This window comes from Danaus plexippus, assembly GCF_018135715.1.
Source record: "Danaus plexippus chromosome 3 unlocalized genomic scaffold, MEX_DaPlex mxdp_34, whole genome shotgun sequence".
Lineage (NCBI taxonomy): Eukaryota > Metazoa > Arthropoda > Insecta > Lepidoptera > Nymphalidae > Danaus > Danaus plexippus.
In genome coordinates this window covers 2,455,511-2,477,785 of record NW_026869846.1, presented here as the reverse complement: position 1 = coordinate 2,477,785, position 22,275 = coordinate 2,455,511, and the positions used below count along the sequence as shown (strand labels likewise).

Here is a 22,275-nt window from a genome sequence, read left to right as displayed (position 1 = left end):
ATTTATAACTCTGTCTCTTGCGTTGAACGTCAGTTAATGTTATTATGATTTATGGTACATATAACCCACTTGCAGAGACTTGTGAAATTGATTAGAGATGACATCTTGCTTGTTAAAATTTGAATATATCATATATTCCCGCTTACGTTACGTACGTTACGTACCGGACATGCGGATGAATAACAAATAAAATCTAACCATAAATATACGGAACATTTATTTCTTAGCTTTATATAAAAACATAATGATCGTAACAAAACGATCCTTGTACCTAGATACAGCGTTGCGTTTAAAATAACTGGAAAATATGCTTTGCGAGTGCGTCAGACGTGGAACTAGTGCAGGAAAAATGACATCTGCGTTATCGATACTTTAACTAGGTCGTGCACGCATAACGTTTGAAAATAATTTTCACTTCGCATTATAATACGATATTTATGAAACTTGGATGCGTCAGTAAATACATTGTTGTAGCGGCGGGCTAGTGACGATAGTTCTCTATAAGTATAAAACTATAAAATATGTTATAATTGATGTTAATATGAGATCAAAAGTTGTAAAGACGAGTGAGATAGCTGTGAGAGATCGCTGCATTGAAATGGAAAGCGCTTGCGCAACGGTTCCGTGGTCGGATTTGAGTGTGTTGCGTACGGCTGTGTTTGTGTGTGTGTGTGTGTGTGTGTGTGTGTGTTGGAAGATACCAGCGCTAGTTAACTTTTGGTTTAGGAATTGACTCATATATAATTTAATTTCATCAAATATAGGACGGCATCGAAACAATAAAAATTAAAAAGTATAGGAATATAAAAGAATAAGGAGTAATAAAAAGTTCACTAATAAAAATTTTGTTTCAAACAATTGTCAAAACCGCAATATTATTTTCGGTTGAACCGCTCGAAGAAACACAAACGACAACAAAGCCACGGACCGTGGAGTGTTTAAAAGAACAAAGTGCGTGGTTAATAGTAGATTTGTAGGCGTAACGGAGAGCAGCACAATACAGTAACAGCGTTACGTCACTTCGAACGGGACAGCATTTCACTCTCAGCGAAAAGCCAAGCGGAAGCTAACTTTCTCTTTTGCCGCGCGCTTGCGGCGAAAAGACGAGGCTTACTAGATGACTAGTTTCGCTCGTTCTTACATAACGTTGAGTTATTTTAATAAATTATTAATATAGACTATTATATATAGGCATCCAACGGAAGACTATCTCTGGCGATACGACGGTAACGTTATAAGTAATGAAGCTGGTTCACGATATTAAGTTCGGTAATTATAAAATACTAGGATATATTGCCAAGAACAGATACATGTAACAGAATAAATACTTACACGTAACGCGTACAGTATCGTTCGTCGCGTGCGAGCGAGACGGCAATAATGCTTGAGGACGCGAGCTCGCTCGAGCGGAGGTCAACGGCTAGCCGCGGTCGTTGCCCCGCTATCGGAGTGACCTACTGAGCGGGTGACGTCACCGCCGCAACGCGCGCTCAGTGGCATTGCTGGAAAGTGGCCTTACAACGCCATCTAGTATGCAATAGAAGAACTAAACATATTTTTTTTATATAATTTTTCAATGGAAATTATTTTATTACTTCCAGAAGTCGAGCTAGAAAGTATTCAAGATAGGTACGTGCAGGTTCTACGTAGTTACTTGGAACACGCCGCACCCCACCATCCCGGAAGACTGCAAGAGTTGTTCGCTCGGATACCTGAGGTAAGAACTCACTTTAACACGACTTAATTTCTATTAATAAATAGTTTTTCCATTTCCATGATCATAGTTATAATGTATTAAGGTTCCTCTTTGCCTTTCAGATTCAAGCAGCAGCGAATCTGTTACTCGAGAGTAAGATGTTCTACGTACCGTTCGTGTTGAACTCGGCCGAGATCAGATAGTATATGGCACAGCAGGGCGTGTAGTTCTCGATGTACGAGAAGCCCCGAAACCAGCCAGACCCTCGCCTCACCGTCATCATAGTATGACCTCCACCACATCTGTGTTCATCGTAGGATTGTACGCCGGACATCGACAATAACTGAATGAATGATTGATCACGAACAAACAGAGCCATCTCGCGGGGAGTGGACTCAAACAGTTCGCGGATTACTTAAGTGACCGAAGTGCGAGTGTACCTTTGTAGATGTGTGTTATGGCTTATTGTTTAGTAGAGGAATTAAAACGTCCCAAACGACAGACTGATTTATGATTATAAAATGCTTTTATTTAAGTACCAGGGACTTGGATGCGTGTTTTATACGTGGTAGTGTACACTACTTAGTGTTAAATAGAGTAAAATATATAATAATGTTAATATTTAAATTCGTCAATCGGAGAATCGCATAATATATTATTTATGTAAATATAGAATATAATTAGTTTATACAAAATTAATTAAGCGTTGTTTATAGACAGAATTGTTTCTTGTAAATGTAATATTGCTGTTTTAGTTTGCATTTTATATCGTATAGTGTTAAAAAAAAAAATAATAAAACCGGTAGATTTATCGCTGGGTGTGAATTATCGTGAACTTTCTTTTTAATTTTATATGACTTATTATAAGTAGCACTAAGTACCTACTCTCAGTGTTTACCAAGACTGCTTGTATACTGTACTGTTTTTTACGCTAACACGTAGCGCCGCAGCGCTGTTTCTGTAGTCACAACTTATGCATTTTACTGCCAATATTGCACAATACTGTGCACATATTATTCTAAATTTACTTTACTCTGGTCTAAATAGTTATAAGTGACCACGTCAACAAAACGTCGGTTTGTTGGTTGTAAGTTATTGAAGCGCGCCACGACTGGCAGTGCTCCAATTATTTACGCATCACATACCTAGCTTCCTTTATTGTGTTCAAGTGTAATTTATGCTCAATATCATTAATTTTCATCAACCGTCTACATTATCATACCAAAAGGCACTATTTAAAAAACAATATATATGTCAAATTTATGTTTTTATGCAATTTTGTTGATTGGAAGACTGCGTGGTCATTTTGATTTCGAACCTATCGTATTACTCAGGGATGAAAGTGATTTATTGACATTAAAAACCGCACGTATCCAACTGGATCCGAACGGGGAGCTCGGGGAACTCGGGTGACCTTAACAAAACAGCGTGCCACAAATATAAAGACTTGTTATTAAAATCGTATTTACCATATCGATTCTTGAACCAATTTATTTATCTTTATAACATATGTCTAACGTTTATATATATTTCACTTATCGTTGACTTCCACAGTCTAGACCAAACTATATCATTAACATCGTCATTGAAAATCACATAAAATCATTTAACCATCTTTTAGCTGCAAACGTAGCTTAATTTAGTATTAAATAAAGACTTAGATTTTCTACCGTCACTGTCAACAATCACTGCCGTACTAACTTTATTTTCCGTTCAATTAGATAGTCGTCGTATTATATGTGACTAGATTTTACAAGCGAAGCAAAATTTTTATCACTACGTTAAAGAAACGGTAGGTGTAGTTCTTTTGAATAAATTATAACTTATAGTTTTTAAATTCAATGAATTTTGGTATTTTCATATCGGAAAATTTTGTTATGAGGTAGAAATCTGAGATGTTTATATAAGCCTTTACTCGTTAATGTTATGTAATAAACGTTCCAGCAACGGTGAACAGTTACCATTAGTGTAGGTGCGACATACCGTTACTTTAAAAGTTTAAGTAATTACAACCAAAAAGTTCATTTTAAGGACTTAGGTTCTAGTTTAATAAATATACAAGCCTAGATCAGAGATGGTTATTTCTGTAAACAAAAAAATTAAAAAAAAAAAACATTTCAACCACTAATTAATGATTACTACTTAATGTTTTTCCAGTGACTTAAAATATATCGGAAGGGTAGCTTGTGATACATGAATATTTTTCATAATATCGTATTATCTAAGTTTACCGAAATATACAACTGCGTATGAGAAACGTCGTGATTTAATGATTGCTTTGTAAGCTCCGATAGTTCTCGCGACGGCTGATTCTTATCAGAAACGATGTCCATACTAAGAAATAGGACTATTGTAGAAAAATCCTGTTACCTGAATGAGCGACATACGTCGGTTCCTCATTGTGTTACCATTAGATAAGTAATAGCGTAAAGCGTTTTGTACATTGTAATTAGTTGGGAAAAGAAACAACCAGTTACAACACTGCCATCAAATGCCTAAATAGATATTAAAATAGTTTTGTTGTATGTATTTTTTATTAATTTAATTGACATTCTTGAAATTATTAGTTAATTGTGATAATTGAACAGTGATAGTTTAATTGGTTTGAAGCGTCTCACGATACAATCAGCACTATGTTTTAATGTTCTAGTAGATAAGTTTTGAAAGCGCGATCGCCCCATTCGCTACTGTAGTTATTGACAATTGGTTATACATATATTTATTTATTGATTTATCTAACTTAAATTATAATGTATTAGTTGATATAAACACCATCTTAACGAGGGTGTTAAATCTAAAGTCTGAGGTAAAGATGCCTTTATAGATTTTTAATCGTAAACAGAAGTCGTAAGTGATTACAAACGCGATTCGTGCATCGTTCTAATAATGTTTTAACAGTAATGTAAATAATATGACACTTATTTTGTTATTAGCATAGCGTATTGTTAAGATGAAAATTAACGGCAGAGTATCAAAGGAGAAATAGTTTGTAAGATGTTATTGGCGTTGTACAAAGAAGTGTTGTTAGTAACGATCGAATTGGCGCATTACTGGCGAGTACCTAATTAGACTAGTACACTAAAGCCCACAGAGGCTTCATATACTTGTATATAAAAAAAAAAAGTTAAAAATAGCCATTCCCTAAGGTTACTCTTGTTTCAGGACTGGTTAACTTGTGGATTTTTTCTTTTGAATTGAACGTTAAACCTTTGATATTATCTGATAACTGATTCATGATTGCATTGATGCAAAATTGTTTATGCTTATACTGATTTTTTAATATAATAATTAATGTCGTTCTAAACGTTCTTGCTGCCGCGAATATAAGATTCAAGACGACTTTTGAATTACTTGTTAAGGATAATATAATATTATTTTATATCTAAAGAACTGATTATATTAAAATACTAAATACACATTCAAAAAATATTCAATGATGCAAGTGAAGCTGAAGTCGGCTTGGCATCGCGGTAATATTTTGACTGATATGTAATAATAATAATAATATTAATAATATTATATGATCTTAATATATTTGTTAGTGTGTAACAAGAACTTAATGCATTTCACACTTTCTTTACAGTCCCTACGACGATATCTAAGATATTGTGAGACATATTTTCACATTCTTATTGTTAGCATAAGATGTGTATTATGTTGTATAAAAAGTAGTTCCATGTACTTTGGTTAAAAGGAGGGTGAACTGTGTAATGGACGTTATAATTAGTAACAAATAATACGTGTGTACATCCTTAAGAGAATATATATTTGGAAACGTTGATGAGTGTTTGTTGTACGTAATTACATGTCACAGATAAATATTTGGTATTTCATGTATATAAAATTGATACTTTATATATACTACATGTATCATTTATATTTGATAATGATAATTTATATTTTATTTTCACTAAAATAATGTTCTAATACACACAGAAAGTTATAAAACATCAATCGATTCACAAACACGTGTCGCTTTTACTGAAATTTGTATTTTTATAAGTTTATAGTGAATAAAACACGCCACATAACCACGCAGTCTCATACAAAGTGCCTCAATTCCAATATATATATATATATAGATAGATTTCAGAGTGATTGAGTGTGCTGCATTTCATATATGTATTATAAATAGTTGGGTTCGCTCAATACCAAGACTTACTTTCAGGACTAGCATATTATAAGATACGATTAGTTTCTATAACACGTAGTCAATCAGATAGTGTGATTGCTGTGTTGATCGACGGACGTTGGCTGTTGTTACATTTGACCAAGTTAGGATACAATGATTGTTGACGTTTGTATCAATTTACTCGTTCGAGTGGTGCGCCGGGTGTTAGTCAATATATGAACTGGTTTGCCAAGAGAAGTTACCTACAGTTGTGTTTAGTTAGCGATGCATAACGTGTTTGTACTTTAATTTGTTTTTTAGTTGTACTCTTGGAAATCAATGGTTAATAACTTAAGAAAATAAAATGTATGTGAAATATTACGTCTATTATTTTTTATTTTAGTTCGTAGACATCTTGACATCGAATCGCACATATTCTACATATAACAGTTGAGGTTGTCATTTTAAGACGATTGGTACTTGTCTCATTTTATTTTAAATCGTTTACCGTGTAACGATGGTAAAACATAATAATAGAAACTGATATTTTGCTTAGAATCCCACCCTGAGTATCCCATATTTCGCTTAGTATACGCAACGCTGACTGAAAAAACAGTAATACGGTTGGAGGTCCACAACTCCTAAGCTTACTAAAACTGAAGCCTTCATAATTCGACTTCTCGTCTTCAAAATTGGTAACTAAATTGTATGGAGGTAATAAAATGATCATGATATTTCAAATTAATGTTATGATATAAAAGAGTATCAAAGAAACACTCGCCCGGAACGTTTAAGTAATGTTCAGAACCGGCTAAACTCTTAATTCGTTATCGGAGCGGGAACTCTTTTACGAAGATATCTACTCTTCTTAACAATTTTCGACAGACATCATTCTGTATACATAGTGTTGAATACATAGATAATTTCAGAAAATTATATAAACGAATAAGAAAAGATCGAAATAAATTTAAATGCATGCAGAAGATAAATCACAGAAAAATCCGTGCTATCATAGAAAAAAATGAAATATTTTAGAACATGTAGAACACCAAACAACGGAGTTGAATTGTAAATAATAGCAGTTGGCTAAATTCGTATTTTCGAACCTGGTCATTATAGAATCTGTAAGCAAGAATGACAGATACACTTTTGACGATGATCGGCCTTCTCGCTCACTTTTATGTCAAAGAAGCTTTACGCCACATGTCACTTTATAAATATTAAATTTTCATAGAATTGTTCACAAAACTTAGAAAATGGTAAGTTATATATAACAAATATGTAAATAGAGCTTGATCAATTCTATTCTTAAAGTTGGAAAGGATTGACTGAGAATGCAATGTATGAAATCGGCGTAACGTTACAGAAACCTCTTATGCTGCAAGGGCATGAGCGTGCCATCACGCAAATCAAGTACAATCGCGAAGGAGATTTATTATTCTCTGCTGCCAAGGATTCGAAACCCAATGTGTGGTGGTCTTTGAATGGAGAGAGGTTAGGCACTTTCAATGGTCACGGAGGAGTAGTATGGTGCCTTGACGTCGATTGGCAGACTATTAACCTCATCACCGGGGGTGGTGATAGTTCCTGCAGGTACAATCATAAGATTATTAGCTCATAATTCTTCTGTATTTAATTAAACATGAAAACCAATTAATAAAAAGTTTTTTTGTTCTTTATAAAAATCTTGATGTATATAATTTAGTAACATTTTTATGATTAAACTGATTATAGGCTTTGGGATTTGGAAACTGGAAAGAATATAGCAACCGTAAAAACCAATTCCTCTGTAAGAACATGCAACTTTAGCTTTAGTGCATACCAGGCTGCATATACTACAGATAAGGCTATGGGTCATCCTTGTGAGGTAAGTGTTTGAAATACTTTTTTCCTTTCTAATTATATAAGTTAGAAACCTATTTTATTAAATTTAAATCTAAAATTGCCTCAGTTTTAACATAATGAAGCCTTTCTTGTTATTTATTTTATTACACTAAATAATGCCTTCTAAGGTAATTTGAAATGTATTTTAAGAGTAATTTAAAATATTTTTTGTGATTTTGTGAATAACCTCCTTCCTTAATATCCTCATTGCATGTTATGCCTTATATTGTTTAAGTAGTGTAATCATTAGAACTTGGCTTTTGACATGAATTGTATGATATGAGTCTGTAGAATAATAGAAAATTGTTCTTAAAACCACTACAAATACCTGGTATTTAATAATTTGCCAAAATATTGAACGAAAATACCATCAGAATCTTTCAACTTGCAAAAATATTAAAATATAAATTGGACATGTTAAATGGTTGTATTTTTATGATTGAATTTTTTTATATTATATCTAAAATAAAGCCTTTCAACGTACTACATATATTACAGACCTAAAACCAAAATTTTTAGCTGTTCATATTTTTCAGGTGTTCATGATAGATACTAGGACCATTGATGACTCGCTTTCAACTCAATCCCCAATCCTGAAATGGGAAATCACAGACTCAAAAGTTACATCTATGGTCTGGGGAACCTTAGATGAAACCATTATCACAGGTCATGAAGCCGGTGACCTTATCCAGTGGGATTTAAGGGTAAGTAAATAGGTGTTTAAAACAATGCCTACATTAATACTGAACGTTTAACAAAGTAAAATTTTTGTATTCATGAATTTCAACTTTTCAGACTGGAAAGAAAGTGCACTCTGTCAAAGAGCACACACACCAAATTAACGACATGCAGTTGTCTAGAGATGGAACCATGTTCATTACTGCTTCCAAGGATCAAACTGCTAAACTATTCGATACCTCCTCACTTGAACTGCTTAAGGAATACAAAACTGAGCGTCCTGTCAACTCGGCAGCTCTTAGCCCTATCCTAGACCATGTAGTTCTTGGTGGAGGTCAAGATGCTATGGAAGTAACCACAACTTCCACCAGACAGGGCAAGTTTGATGCTCGTTTCTTCCACCTTGTCTTTGAAGAAGAATTTGGCCGTGTAAAAGGTCATTTCGGTCCCATCAACAGTTTGGCATTCCATCCCGATGGAAAAAGCTTTGCATCTGGTGGTGAAGATGGTTATATTCGTGTACAGAGTTTTGATCAATCTTACTTTGATTATACATTTGATTACAACCGGGATTAAATTATTCAAAATAATATATATCAGTATTCATTGGACACATTCTCATCAGATATTATATTCCAAACCATAGTTGTTAAAATATTGGGACTTCTATGAATGGGACTTCATTTTTTCAGGAAAGAAATAAATTACTTTATAGTAAATCAGCTTTTTTATTTGTATGTATCATAGATGTATAGGTTTCATTTCATATTTTTAATAAAGCGTAAAGTAACTGCTACAAAATAATTTGATGTAAATTGGGTAGCACCTCACACAAGATCATACATTTTGGTCCAAGAATGGAGCGCCGGACAAAGCTCAAAGATGATTTTTTTAAATAATAACAATTACCGTAAATAGAACTGTGAATCAATACATAACAATTAATTATAAAAATGAATGTGAAAAATAATACATTAAGTATTAAAGGAAATATGGTGTTGTATGCTGAGGTGGGACTTTTCTTTCGCTATCGGGCACAGCATTGAAGATTTTGAAATCACGTTGGTTCACGCTTTTGAACTCCAAAATAGAAGCGACATTGCCACAACGGTAGCAATAGTTAGGTGCCGACCACACTGTCACCAACTTTCTATCAAACATGTATTTGTAGCCTGAAATAATTAATGATATATATAGCTCTATAAACCCTTTACATATATTTATATATGTATTGAAATGGTATACAGAGCTTTGCATACCTTCATTAACAAGTTGGTGGGCCCTGCATATTAGTTCTAAATTGTTATAATTCATAAATAAATCTGTGACGTAACTGCCAAACAACCATCCAGCCCCTCTGGGACTTAAAGCCCTAAAATGAAAAATATTTAAGTCATACAAAACAAAAAATATATTAAATAAACTTAAAAAAAAAAAATTGCCAAGTAAAAAACTTTTGTTTATATTTTTGTACTGACTATTTCAATGTAACTGCAAATTTATTAAAGAAAATGATAAGTTACCATGTTTTGACATCCGCTGGGTCGGACCAGAGTAAGTCACAAAAGGCACCTTTGTGAGGAATCTGTTGGTTTCTATTAATACAACGGATTTGATCCAGCATTGCTATATCAGGTGACAGACCTCCATGGACACACAAAATTGTCTCATCTATTAACTATAATACATGGAATATTTGTAAAAATTGCTATGATTAAATACATAAAAATTCAAAAATGATCTGGTAAGTGATAGAGTCCTTGACAAACCCAAAATACATAGACTATAAGAATTACCGCGGCTACAGTAAGTAGGTCAAACACCCTGCAACAATCCTTCCATGCATTTGCATTTCCATATTTATTCAGACACTCATCATAGAAACCATAAACTTTGGTTATTTGACAGGTCTCATGGTTCCCTCTTAGTAATACTATCCTGAAATATTGTTTATTTCATATAAATACAAATATTGTGTCTTTATTACACTTTCAAACTGAAGCTGTTACATGGATCAGAATAAAATTAAGTCTACTCAAACAACATAATTAGAAAACTCTTATAAATAAATAAACAGTGAAGTCTAAATATGAAATAAGGAATATTGTAGTAACAAATGTTTGAATGCATATAAACCTCTCACTCTTTCATATAAGTTTGTTCACTAAATTAATATGTTCTAAACATGTGACAGTAATAGCAAATCAGAGCACTTTATTTGGAAAGAATATAAAAGCAGTAAATTTTATAAATATATCGAGTGAAATCAAATATCTAATTACCTGTCAGGGTACCTGGCTTTAAGAGCCATTAAGAGTGTCAACGTTTCAAGACTGTAGTACCCTCGATCGACATAATCTCCCATAAATATATACTGAGTGCTAGGAACTTGTCCTCCTATATGGAATAGCTCTTCTAAGTCATAGAACTGAAATAAAATTATAATTAAAACTTGGCTTACAATAGAATTTGAATTGCTTTCCGAAATTGGAAATTAAAACAATATTATTGTATCTTTACTAGTACAATTACTACATATTACGTTATTTATTAATGAGACAAATAGAAAATGACACTGAATAAATTATAAATATCAAATGTTCAATTAAAATTTTATTCATTATAACTTATAATTACAAATCACTGAAATATTTATTTTATTTTATTTTACCTGACCATGAATATCACCACAAACAGTAACTGGTGTTTGGACTGGTTGAACATTCGGTTCTTCTAGTAATAAATCACATACTATATTACAGAGTTCTCTCAGATCATCTTCCGGCAAGTATTTACACCTCTTTGCTATATCTATCCACTTATCAACATCTCCCGTCATAATTACTAACTTTGAAAGTTTAATCAAAACTGTAATAAAGACGTTTTTTATATGTTTCAGTACATTCCTAACAACAACAAAATAATGAATAAATGTAAAAAGTTTAACGAATAACGTAATTCGCCGACGTGATTATAGATATTAGATTTTTGTGTTGCATGGTGATTACATTAAAAGGATTATTATAATACGCCCAAAATGATGTAAACAGTAAATTGAAACTTTAATCTTATAAACCTTCTAAAATTCAGCCAATATACTTACCTATTTTAAATTATTATACACAGTGTTTATGTCCCTTCACCTTGTCGGTAGAAGAATATCATAAGTCATTCATATATTTATACAAAAGGCAAATTATGATTTTACTACAACATACCGAACTAGCTCTATAACGTCAGTAGACAGTAAAAGCCACTGTCATTAAGTGACAAGTGTCATAATTGTACGAAATAAGCAGGTACCTAGGTAGCTGTAAATATAAAATCAGTAAACACGATTGATAGAGCCAAAAAATCTTGAAAATTTAAAACAGAAATGCTATGCAACGTTATATGTATAAATGTCTTTGCTAACCTATTCTTATGAATTGTAACTTTCAATTCCTCCTTATCGGATACCACTCAATACTCATATTCATTAACAACGGAAAAGAGTATTTAGTAATAATATTGTCGTTTTAAAAATGTTAATCAAATAACGTAGGGCAATTGATTCCACATTGAACTATTTCATAAAATATAGAGATTGTAAGTTAATATTAATTATTATTGAATTCAATAATTTTGTCTATCCCCTCTTAAATTAGGCAGAAGTGAAAACGTCTTAAGGCATTAGTTAAATCCCACACAAAAAGAGAAGTGGCTTCTCATATAAATTGATTATGGTCCTAACAAATTTCAAACATTTTTAAGTTACTGGGACGTTAATGTGTACAGACACAATTTGGTATGACGTTGATATCGAGTGTTGGTTACAGAATATATTATATATTTGCAGATAATTTTTTTGAGGGTATATAAAAAAATATTTTTTAATTTTATGAATCCTGCTATAATTACACCTTATAATAGCAACAATAAAATAAATGAAAACACATTTAAATCTTTTGTATCAAACTCTTTCATGTTGGAAAATAGTACTTTTCTGCAGTTCCTAAATTTATGAATCAAATAACATTCAATCCACTTTTTATGACTTATTAAGGTTTCTCATAAATGAAATGTCACAGTAAGGAAGTTTCAATTTAATATGAGAACAAACATGCAAGTTTACATTTTCGAAATGTTATTACATTTGTTATACTTATATTAAAAGTGCCACTGATATGCCGCTGTGAATGGTTAAACAAAAATATCATACTTTTAAACTTAGGAGTATGCTCTTCCGAAAAACTGAAATGTTATCAAATGGGACGGATTTGGTTTGTTAAAAAAAGTATGCGTTTATGAAAAACGAATCTTAAAATTATTCGATATGAATGTTTAGGAATTAAAAAAAAAAATTAAATTAAAAAATTACAATAAAATGTTTGTATTAAATAAAAATTGAAGCGTTTCTATATAACCCAAGCAACAATATATTAAATTGCGTTAAAATCACATTAAAACAATCAAATGGATAAGTTATTTTCTTGTTTTATCTATACTATATTCTCTAATTTGCCTTTTATCTTTTGATACTAAATTTAGTAAAAAGAAGTCCAGCCTAATTTTATATCACCAAATTGGAGTTGCCAAGGCATCATTTCATCACAGAGTGCTATTATTGAAACACAATCTTCCAATATGTGTCAATAATTCAAGTGACATGTTAAGTCAAAAACACTATCAAGGTATTGTGTAAAAAAATAAAAACAATAATTGTACAAATGTACAAATAAATAGGACATCGGTCACTTGAATTAAACAATTGGTGTCTTAAAAACATTTTACAACAAAACAACATATTATGTAATAAAAAAAACCGTAAACCTAGCAATTTCGAGTTTTAATTTACGAGATTTTTTTTTTTAACATTCAGATATAAAAAATACTTAAACTCGAGAGAGTACCAAGTGATCACAGATTCTGAAATTTCCGTTCGTATCAGTACAAAAGTAACCAATGTATCGAAACGGAGTCTCTTATACTACAACATTAAGAAAATTGATACATGCCCATTTTGTATGTATGCATTATGTATGATTTGACTTACATATTTCTTATGTTGGGTAACACTTTTATTGGACAGATCTCAAACGATAAGGAAATATAAGGAAAATGAGGAAGTTTTTTTGGAAATACAGTAGAAAGTAGAGAGGAAAATGATTTTGACTACATTAATGCAGATTGTAATGAGCATGTTTCACCTTCTATTTAATCTACAAACGAGAGATATGCTATTACTAATTGCTAACAAATAAATGTTTGAACGCCAGTACTTTTCTTTGTTAATATTAAAAAATGCATATTTTACTTTGGCAATTAGGAAAGTTTAACACAACCGCACTAGCCGTATTTTAATATTAAAACAGTAATAAATAATTTTTTTAAACACAATAACTACTATAAAGTACTGGCGAACAATAGTTTTACAAAATAGTGTTTTTTTTTTTTAATTTTAAGAATAATAAATAAAAGCAATTTTGACTATTGTTACATGTTCCATTCGTTATTGTAATATTGAACACATGTTTGTGATTACAGTGTGCATCGGGTGCCAAAATTTACGAATGACCAAAAAGACCCTGTTATAAAAATCAAGCTATATAATACGCTATCCCAACCTTAGTTGTTAATATCATAAAACACTAAAAAACAACATAAAATTACCTGTCTAAGGTTAGGATTTGATTAGATACCTAGAAATACGTTATTCCTTCTATCTTAATTTAATGAAAACTATATTAAGCAAACAAAGATATAAATAATAATAAAAAAGAAACATTTAAAGGAGTCAGTTCGATGTCATTATAAAATATTGAATCGAATCGATTTGAATGTAGATTTCTATTACACTTAATCTTGACTATGAAGCAAATATATATTTTGAATGCTATCTTAAAAATACAGCTAGTTAAAATAATTCTTAACAAAGACTTTTCCCTTACTCGGGGTTGAGAGAGATCTAATGTTCGACGTTGGAATAAAAAATATCTTACCACATATTTAAATATTTGAATTGTCAATATTTGTAAGTTTTAGAGTTTGGGTGTATTGGAAGCATAATTAATAAATATATAAATAAGGTGTTAAATTTATCCTACCCAATTAGGCACCAAATCAAAATCATTACCAGTTATTTTAAAAGTATGCCTTAAAACAACTTAGTGTGTTCGTAGCTTAAGCCCAAAAAGAAAAAAGCTTTCTTAAGCAAAGCACAATTATAGAAAAAAAAAAAAAAACATTTCACTTTGACACTTATTACAATTAAACAATTTTTGATGGACCTAGAACACATTATGGTGTTTCATTGACAGACCGAATACTGAGGTATGAGGAAAATTCAATTGCTTTCCGAATACAACCATTTTTAAATAACTTATGTCAAAACTATACAGTAACTAGATCCAACAGTAACCTTTTAGTGTTAGTTAATTGAATTTCACTTATAAGTACTTTCACTGTACTAAATAAATTCAGAGAGGTTTTAACTGTCATTATACCGATATACAGATGAGATATAATTTTTTCATCATATTAAATCTAGTTACTTCATGATAATTGTTTACAGAAATTGTCCGAGTGTGAAAGCATCAATAACTTTGGGCACGTGTTCATCAATGCCTATGATGTCCAAAACGCCTTCGTGAGTGCCGTCTGTGGTGGCCACTCGGTGTGAAGCCAGAGACATTACAATTAACCTGTAATTATTAATAATTATATTGATTCACAAATAATTTTAATGTAGACTAATAGATATTAGAAGTAAGCCAGTGGTAGCAATTAAGTGCTTATATAATATTCAGTTTTCTTCATAAAGAATCTACTCTGATTATTTAACTTTAAAATTAAATTTAATACAATCTACAGTATGTAGGATTATACCCAGATAATAAATGTTTCAAACAAATCATAAGGTGCAGATAATACTTTTTGCAAAATAAACATCTTAAAGGGAAATTATACTCCCTGGCTCTGTCGCATATCACTTAACATAGTTTTCTGTTGATAATTCCTGAAATTCAGATAAAGCTGGCTTAAATGGGACTATATAAGCAAACTATACTAACTTGGCCTCTTGTACGTTTTGAGCTCTGTATCTCTCTAGTGCTCGTATGGGACAATGGTCGACTATCTCTTTGGTTGGTGAGGGCGGTGGTCCATACCGTCCCCCGGGACCGCGACCACCGCGCGCAGCCAACTCCAGCTCCATGTAGCGAGTGGTGCGATCCACCATATTGATGAAAACGTCGAAATTCTGTTTGGTTTTGTTGGCCCATTCCATTGGAGCGTCTAACTGTACACGGCCCAGGTTGGCTTTCTGTTGGAATTATTATTATCAATGTAAAATAATTCCTCCTGATTCATGATTTTGTTAAAATTTAGACCAACATCGGTAGTCTTTAATACAGGGTGTTTCAACTATATCATCAATTCAAATATATCTACAAATATTAAATTAAGTATTAAGTTTCCAATAATGATTGTTACCCTCAAAACAAATTCAGCCTCTTCAATGTTACTGAAGTTTCGTTCTATGGACACTAATTGTATTCCGTCTTCAGTGAACACGGCCAACTTAGCGTTCTTCTCACGTTTCAGAAGTTGTAGGGCCATAATTATAGCTGCAAATTTTTAATTACGATTTATTTACTTGGAGTATAATTTGAACATTATGTACAATAAAAATATGTCTTACCAACATGACCAGGGGTTACGTGTTTATTATAGAAACACTCGGCGTATAAATGTTTCTTGCTTTCCTGTTTCTCAGTGTCTACGTCACCGCTCGCCCCCGGTGTACTTTTAACTGTTGTCTTTTTACCCTTTCGGGGGACTACGTAGTTCTTGCAGAAATGACGACCTGTCAAATAACAATCTTATAATATACGATGTTTTAAAATTTTCTGTTTTCACCATGTGCAAAGAAAATATAAGGAATTAACATGCAGCAAAGTTATTTTTTTGTGTGAAAACTTTTTTGATAAAATTTTTTAAACATGTAAATAGTAATAATATACACAAAAATATACAAATAACTTTATTTAAACAAAAAAATATGTCTTACGGAAAATCAATCTTATGTTTTAATGATTTTTGATATTGGTCAAATCGAACCAACCTTTGAACATATGGTGTCTCATATCCAAAGTAATCAGATAGCGTTTGTTGGTGGGCGGTGTGAGGAGCCATGTTTGATCTATCAGCTTGTTGAGAGCAGCGAGCACCAGTTGGTTAGGAGGCTGGTCAATACCTGAACAAACATATCAGTATGTAGATACTGGCTCCATATTTAAGTGACTACAAGTGTCATATACAAAAAAGAAAATATTTTATATATTCTATGCTATAGCTGAAACACTCATTTTAGTAAAATTAACATTTTTTTCTTTGGTAATGCATGTAACTTTAAGTATCACATTGCATGATCATTTATTTTAAATAATTTATTATAAAAAAAACAAGGGCCAATGCTGTCATGTCTTTATCTGACCGTGATGAGAATCAAGTCAATGAATACATGATCCCATTAAAGGCCATTCTTTTATGGAGTTTATATATTTGTATAGCAGTTAACAAAACTTAGGAATAAATTAATATAATCTGTCTTCTTTCTCATTTCTTTCAAGTTTCTTACCTTTTATTGGGATAGGCCAAGAATATATATATATTTTTTTTAATTTGTCCTTTTTTCAATTGTAATAAAATGGTTCAAGAAAGACTTATTAATTATTTCTAAATTATGTTATAACAATCATCCTAAATTAAAAATTCTTACAATTGATATATGTACATATGTTTGCACAGACAGACCTTAACTTAAATAGTAAATTGTATGTTAACTGACCCCAATGCTTGATTTCTTTAGGATGTCGCCGAGTCACCGTCCACTCCCACAACTCATTCTGAGCGTCGAATATTTGACGGGTCCTACGACGCGTCTGCTTCTCGAGTGCCACTTTAGCTTTTTCAAATTTTAATGGTCTGTAATTATGATAACAACTCATCATTACGAGAAAGCATTACGCAGAAATCAATCAAACACTAAGCAGATATTAATATCTAATTATAATTAAAAGTATATTTATTTGACCTCGTCTTTTTTTTATAGTTGCACATTGTAATGTAGACTTCGATCGGAGTAATTTTCGATTTTTTAATGAGATCCTGATTGTTAAGGAGTGAGATAAGTATGACCGTGGTAGTCGAGTGAGCTGTAAGGAAACCCATGTTGTGAATGCGTTGGATATTGTACAGCAATTCTTGCATTGAGAATTGGGGCAGTATAGCATTCCAAACCTGAAAAAAAAAACATGTTTATCGTAACTCGGTATTTATAGCTAACCATTAGGTTTCAAATTTCTGTCTTAAATGATTAATTTGGTTAGGAATTTCGTTAAGCACAGTTTCGAGGCAGGTTTTTATATATTTTTTAATGTACCAACCATTATATTTTGTATTAAATAGTTAAGAAATGACCTTAGGTCTAGTTTTATTACATAAGTAGCAGTAACACTTCTTACTTCCTGAGCAGTTAGCAAGTGGCCAGGCACATGATCAAGGGTAAACTGATTCTCAGCAGCAATAGTGGCTGCGGCTTCAGGATCCTCACAGTGACGCATGTTTTCAACTTTTTGTATGTATTCAAATATTGGTTTAGTTTCTTCAACATTACCCACCAGCTGCTTAGCTCGTTTGAGACCGAATATAGCATATTTTATGACTGCATCTCTCACTAAAAAAGTAATTATGCACTTACTATAAAGAAAACACATTATAATGGTTATAAGACACTACCATTTGTACAAAAGCAATTAATTTTGATACATCCTTTGCAATGGTCTTATACAGATATTTGAGCTCTGATTACAAAGTTATTTATTTTTTAAACATGCCTTATTATTTGATAATATTTTTATGTTCTTCAATTTTTTTTATGTCAAAGTGGGCAAAAGAGCATACGGCCTACCTAATGTAGGTAATACTGTCACCCATGGACATCTGCCAAAAATTTTGCAGATGCGTTGCCACCCTTATTTAGGGAAGAGGGAGAAGAGAGTGTGGGAAAAAGGAAAGGGTGGAAAAAGGGAAAGGGCTGTTATTCAATTTGGATTACCAATAAAAATTGCAATAATTCTAGTAATTAAAACAACTAAAGAATAATATGACAAATGTTATGAAGCTCAAGTCATATTGACTGCAAAGATAGATTTATATGTTACAACTGTGACTGTTTATATGACACATGACTTGTAGAAGTGCAATTAATATTACAAATATTATTTGTTTATAAATGTGTTTGGTTATAAAATTTATAGTAAAACTAAAGCAAAAGGCAAAATTTTTCCTTACTAGCATCATTTTCTGGAACCTTCATGTGCGACTTCCGAAGCAATGTTTTATGGGAGCGGCCATGCCTCGCTCGTACTCTGCTTATTTCTTTTGCTAATTCCATTGGATCCTTCTTTATATACCACTCCTTCACGCTCTTACACCAACCTCGGCCATTTCCTTGTAAACATAACATTTATGAGTTTTATATACATATTATTTTGAGTGAATACTATAATTTAAATTTAACTTAGGGTGAAATTGTGGATTGTAAATACCTGTTTGCAAAAGCCTCGTATATTTGTTGAAGAGCATCATTTCCTCAGGGGTATTACATATTTCAGTTACAGCTTTATAAGTGGCTTCTTTTACAGTAGCAGATCCAACAAGGAGACATTTGGTCAGAGCAAAGGCGATAGTTTCAAATCTTGTGTACCATCCATCTTTATAAGCCTAAATATATATTTATTTACTTTAACTATTATAATTGTGTGTTTTAGTTATATTTATCTAGTATTCATTACAGGGTAATGAAGATTATATATAATAACAAACAAAAACTTCTACAAGTCACTTCTTAGAGCATTTTGCAATAGCCATCAATAAACACTTATACAAACAGTCTTATTCTAATATTTACTTACCTTCAAAATTAAATTAACGACTTCTACATTATTTGGCGAAGTCTGTAGGGCTTCTTCAATTGCTTTAAGTTTATCAACTTCAAAATATTTATGAGATGTCCAACATCCCGGATAATACTTTGGGAGCTCATTTCCAGTGTGCAAATATCTTGTTATTTGGTTTCGGAGTTGCGGATCAAGATTTGACGATGCTGTCATTTTAGTTAAGCTAGTTGTTTACACGAAATGCTAACATGCAAACAGCACAGTCGTTGCATCCAAAAGTCGGCTACGAAAGAAGAATTTTACGAGGTGGCTCACCTAGAAAAAAAAGTAGATTGCATGAGGTAAAAGTAATCGACGAATGAAGTATGTTTTTTTGTCGGTAGTCGAGCGAAACATGTGCCACAATTATTGAGGATGTGGCCAGAAAAAAACGGACAATGGAGAGTGACACACAAAGAAATAAAGAATTCATATTGCAGGAGTAATAAATGTTCATAAAACTGATTGATTTTTTAAGCTTATTTAAGCAATATTTTAATGGTCAATAATTATTACTTACAGAAAATCTTTAAAAATAATATATTAATACTTCGTCGACTCTCATTTATCACTTGACAACCGAGAGAACCAAATTGCCATAAATAAATAAAACTTAGAAGATATACAAATGTTAGGAAGGGGTAAAGGGTAGTTTCAGTAAACAGTTTACTATTACAAAATAATAAACGAATGCTAACCATTTAAAAATAAATTAAACAATTCTCACGAAATAAATTTTTCAACCCGCAGCATTATTATTTACGACTTACCTATTTATGTAGTAATCGTAAATGAAACGAAACTTTTTACAAAATAATTTAAAATTTTATAAAAGATTTCTTTGAATTTTTGGGGAGATAACAATTTAAGTTTTTTACTTTATATAGTTAATATAATTTAATAAATATAATATAAGGAATAAAAATTAAATGACAGATTAAGATATAATGTATTATTTAGGAAATATGTAAAAATTTGTGTAATTTCGAAGAGAATTTTCTCAGAACTTTGTGCATTGAATAATAACTAAAGCTTTTTTATTATGTTAACACAACATTATTAGCAAAAATGTGTAATATTATTTAATTTCAAAAATAATTTAGTTCATTATTTCATTAGATTAAGTGAGTTTTTAAATGAATGATTTACAAGTATAAGTAAAATAATTTCAGCCACCTATAACACTGATATTTTTCTATGCTACATGAAACAAATCATTTAAGATTAATGGCTAGGTGGTATGTATCTAGGTACCAAGGCAGGATTGAGCATATTTGAACTTTGACACTGACAAGTGACAAAACAGTTTGATACATACTATAATAGAATTGGTAAATATATATAAATAATAAATATCTAATTGAAGTGAAAATAAAAATATCGTATGTAGTTAGAAATGAAATAAATACAGTTTTACTACCTTAGTCAACTGATCTACATGAGTTTAGATTTAGAAGAAGCTAACGAAACACAACAACTGATGCAAAATGAAGGAGAAGAGGAAGAACAAAAAGTTCAACCCTCAACTTCACCAGTTACAAGTAATAAGATGTCAAGTGGAGCCGCGAGTCTCACATCGAAAAACCCTCAAAACATCACTAGTGCAGGCAACAGTAGCGTAAATGATTCTACAAAATTGTCCTATGTTAACGAAAAGAGATTACATCGCGACTTTATGCGGACAAATACAAAACCAAAACACATTCCAAAAGAAACGCCAGATGTGAAGCATATGGAGAAAGCTCTTCTAGAATTACTTGACGATTTTCATACAGGGAAGCTGAGTGCTTTTGGTACCGGGTGTAGCATGGAGCAGATGATCAATATAAGAGACCAGCAAGAGAATTTGGCACGGCTTCATTTCAGTTTGTATGGTGATGCTGAGAAACCTACTGAAGACAGTTTTGAAAATAGTTCTAATGATAAAATGGGTCAACTGGTGCAAAGTTTGGAGCAATTGTCAGCATCCATTGAGCTACTCCAATCTAATGGGGCAGGAAATTCAAGTAGTAGCAAAGAATAAATTTATTTTTATATTTTTTATATGGTGTATGTAAATGGTTTCTAATTATTTATGTTGATTTGAACACAAATGTTAAATTTGATATATATATATTGTGTGATATTTGGAAGAATTCCAGCAACAGATATTTTATTGTATACCAAACTTCTTTGTTTTTGTAAAACTCTTGAAAATGTTATTTTTAATAAATGTTGGATTATGGGCAATTCACCTAAAGTAATGGTTTTTGTAAATTTATAATACCTATACAAATTCCTGTAACAGGGCACAGATAAATATATATAAAGACTAGCTGGGAGACTCATATTTATATATACATCTAGTAGGTCTAGGAGGGTCTGCCTTTAAAAAAGTAGATATATGATATCAGAATTTTCATCTTTAAATTATATAATAATTAAAAATAAATATTTGAAATTCTAAAATTGAATGTAAGTTATAAAAACCTTTTCAAAAAAAATTCCTTTTTGTGTAGAAAATAAAATAAATACAGTGCAACCTCGATATAACAAATTGGAGGGAAACAAGAACATATTTGTTATTTGAAGTATAATTCGTTGAACCGAGGTTTGTTATGTTGAGGTTAGTTTGGGCTTAAATTTGTTATAAAGAGTTAAAGAAATGGTTTCATTTTTTTTTAACTTAAATCTTTAACAATAGTGACGAGCAGAAATGTTTACATTACTTTCCATCAAACAACAATAATTGTTTTAAGAACAAAAGCGTGTGTTGACATGTCAAAATTCGTTAATTAGAGGTATGTATACTCTTTCTTGATAGTTGAAAATTCATTATTAAGAGGTTGTTCGCAATGTAAAGGTATATTTCATTGGATCGAGTCTTATGGACAATTCAAGGGGATGACGAAGAATTTGTTAAATTGAGGAAGTGCTTATATTGA

At 31.6% G+C, this 22,275-nt stretch overlaps 5 protein-coding genes across 5 annotated transcripts in view; 3 read left to right on the top strand and 2 right to left on the bottom strand.

Moving 5' to 3' along the window:
• LOC116768173 (hormone receptor 4) overlaps positions 1–6,188 on the top strand; it is a 29,144-nt gene extending 22,956 nt beyond the window's left edge. Inside the window, 2 exon segments of the mRNA XM_032658848.2 lie at positions 1,602–1,717; positions 1,819–6,188. Coding sequence (XP_032514739.2) covers positions 1,602–1,717; positions 1,819–1,899 — 197 coding nt within the window. The 3' untranslated portion in view covers positions 1,900–6,188.
• A 718-nt stretch (positions 6,189–6,906) lies between these two features.
• On the top strand, positions 6,907–9,088 carry LOC116767697 (eukaryotic translation initiation factor 3 subunit I). The gene is made up of 5 exons (XM_032658151.2): positions 6,907–7,066; positions 7,174–7,400; positions 7,542–7,674; positions 8,228–8,395; positions 8,487–9,088. Exons 1-5 carry the CDS (start codon positions 7,064–7,066, stop codon positions 8,943–8,945), a joined length of 990 nt encoding a protein of 329 aa, XP_032514042.1. The 5' UTR covers positions 6,907–7,063; the 3' UTR covers positions 8,946–9,088.
• Positions 9,078–11,626, bottom strand: LOC116768901 (serine/threonine-protein phosphatase 6 catalytic subunit). Its single transcript, XM_061527058.1, has 7 exons — positions 11,473–11,626; positions 11,041–11,237; positions 10,652–10,797; positions 10,166–10,307; positions 9,893–10,047; positions 9,629–9,741; positions 9,078–9,541 (listed from the first exon to the last, which is right to left on the bottom strand). Exons 2-7 carry the CDS (start codon positions 11,206–11,208, stop codon positions 9,351–9,353), a joined length of 915 nt encoding a protein of 304 aa, XP_061383042.1. The 5' UTR covers positions 11,209–11,237; positions 11,473–11,626; the 3' UTR covers positions 9,078–9,350.
• Positions 11,627–12,439: 813 nt separating this feature from the next.
• LOC116765431 (RNA-binding protein RO60-like) lies at positions 12,440–19,951 on the bottom strand. Its single transcript, XM_032654868.2, has 12 exons — positions 19,872–19,951; positions 19,328–19,627; positions 18,962–19,136; positions 18,705–18,863; positions 17,876–18,087; positions 17,446–17,651; positions 17,200–17,336; positions 16,474–16,605; positions 16,051–16,215; positions 15,843–15,976; positions 15,422–15,672; positions 12,440–15,052 (listed from the first exon to the last, which is right to left on the bottom strand). Exons 2-12 carry the CDS (start codon positions 19,523–19,525, stop codon positions 14,917–14,919), a joined length of 1,905 nt encoding a protein of 634 aa, XP_032510759.1. The 5' UTR covers positions 19,526–19,627; positions 19,872–19,951; the 3' UTR covers positions 12,440–14,916.
• A 696-nt stretch (positions 19,952–20,647) lies between these two features.
• LOC116765495 (coiled-coil domain-containing protein 28A) lies at positions 20,648–21,590 on the top strand. Its single transcript, XM_032654953.2, has one exon. It carries the CDS (start codon positions 20,790–20,792, stop codon positions 21,372–21,374), a length of 585 nt encoding a protein of 194 aa, XP_032510844.1. The 5' UTR covers positions 20,648–20,789; the 3' UTR covers positions 21,375–21,590.
• Positions 21,591–22,275: the final 685 nt, after the last annotated feature.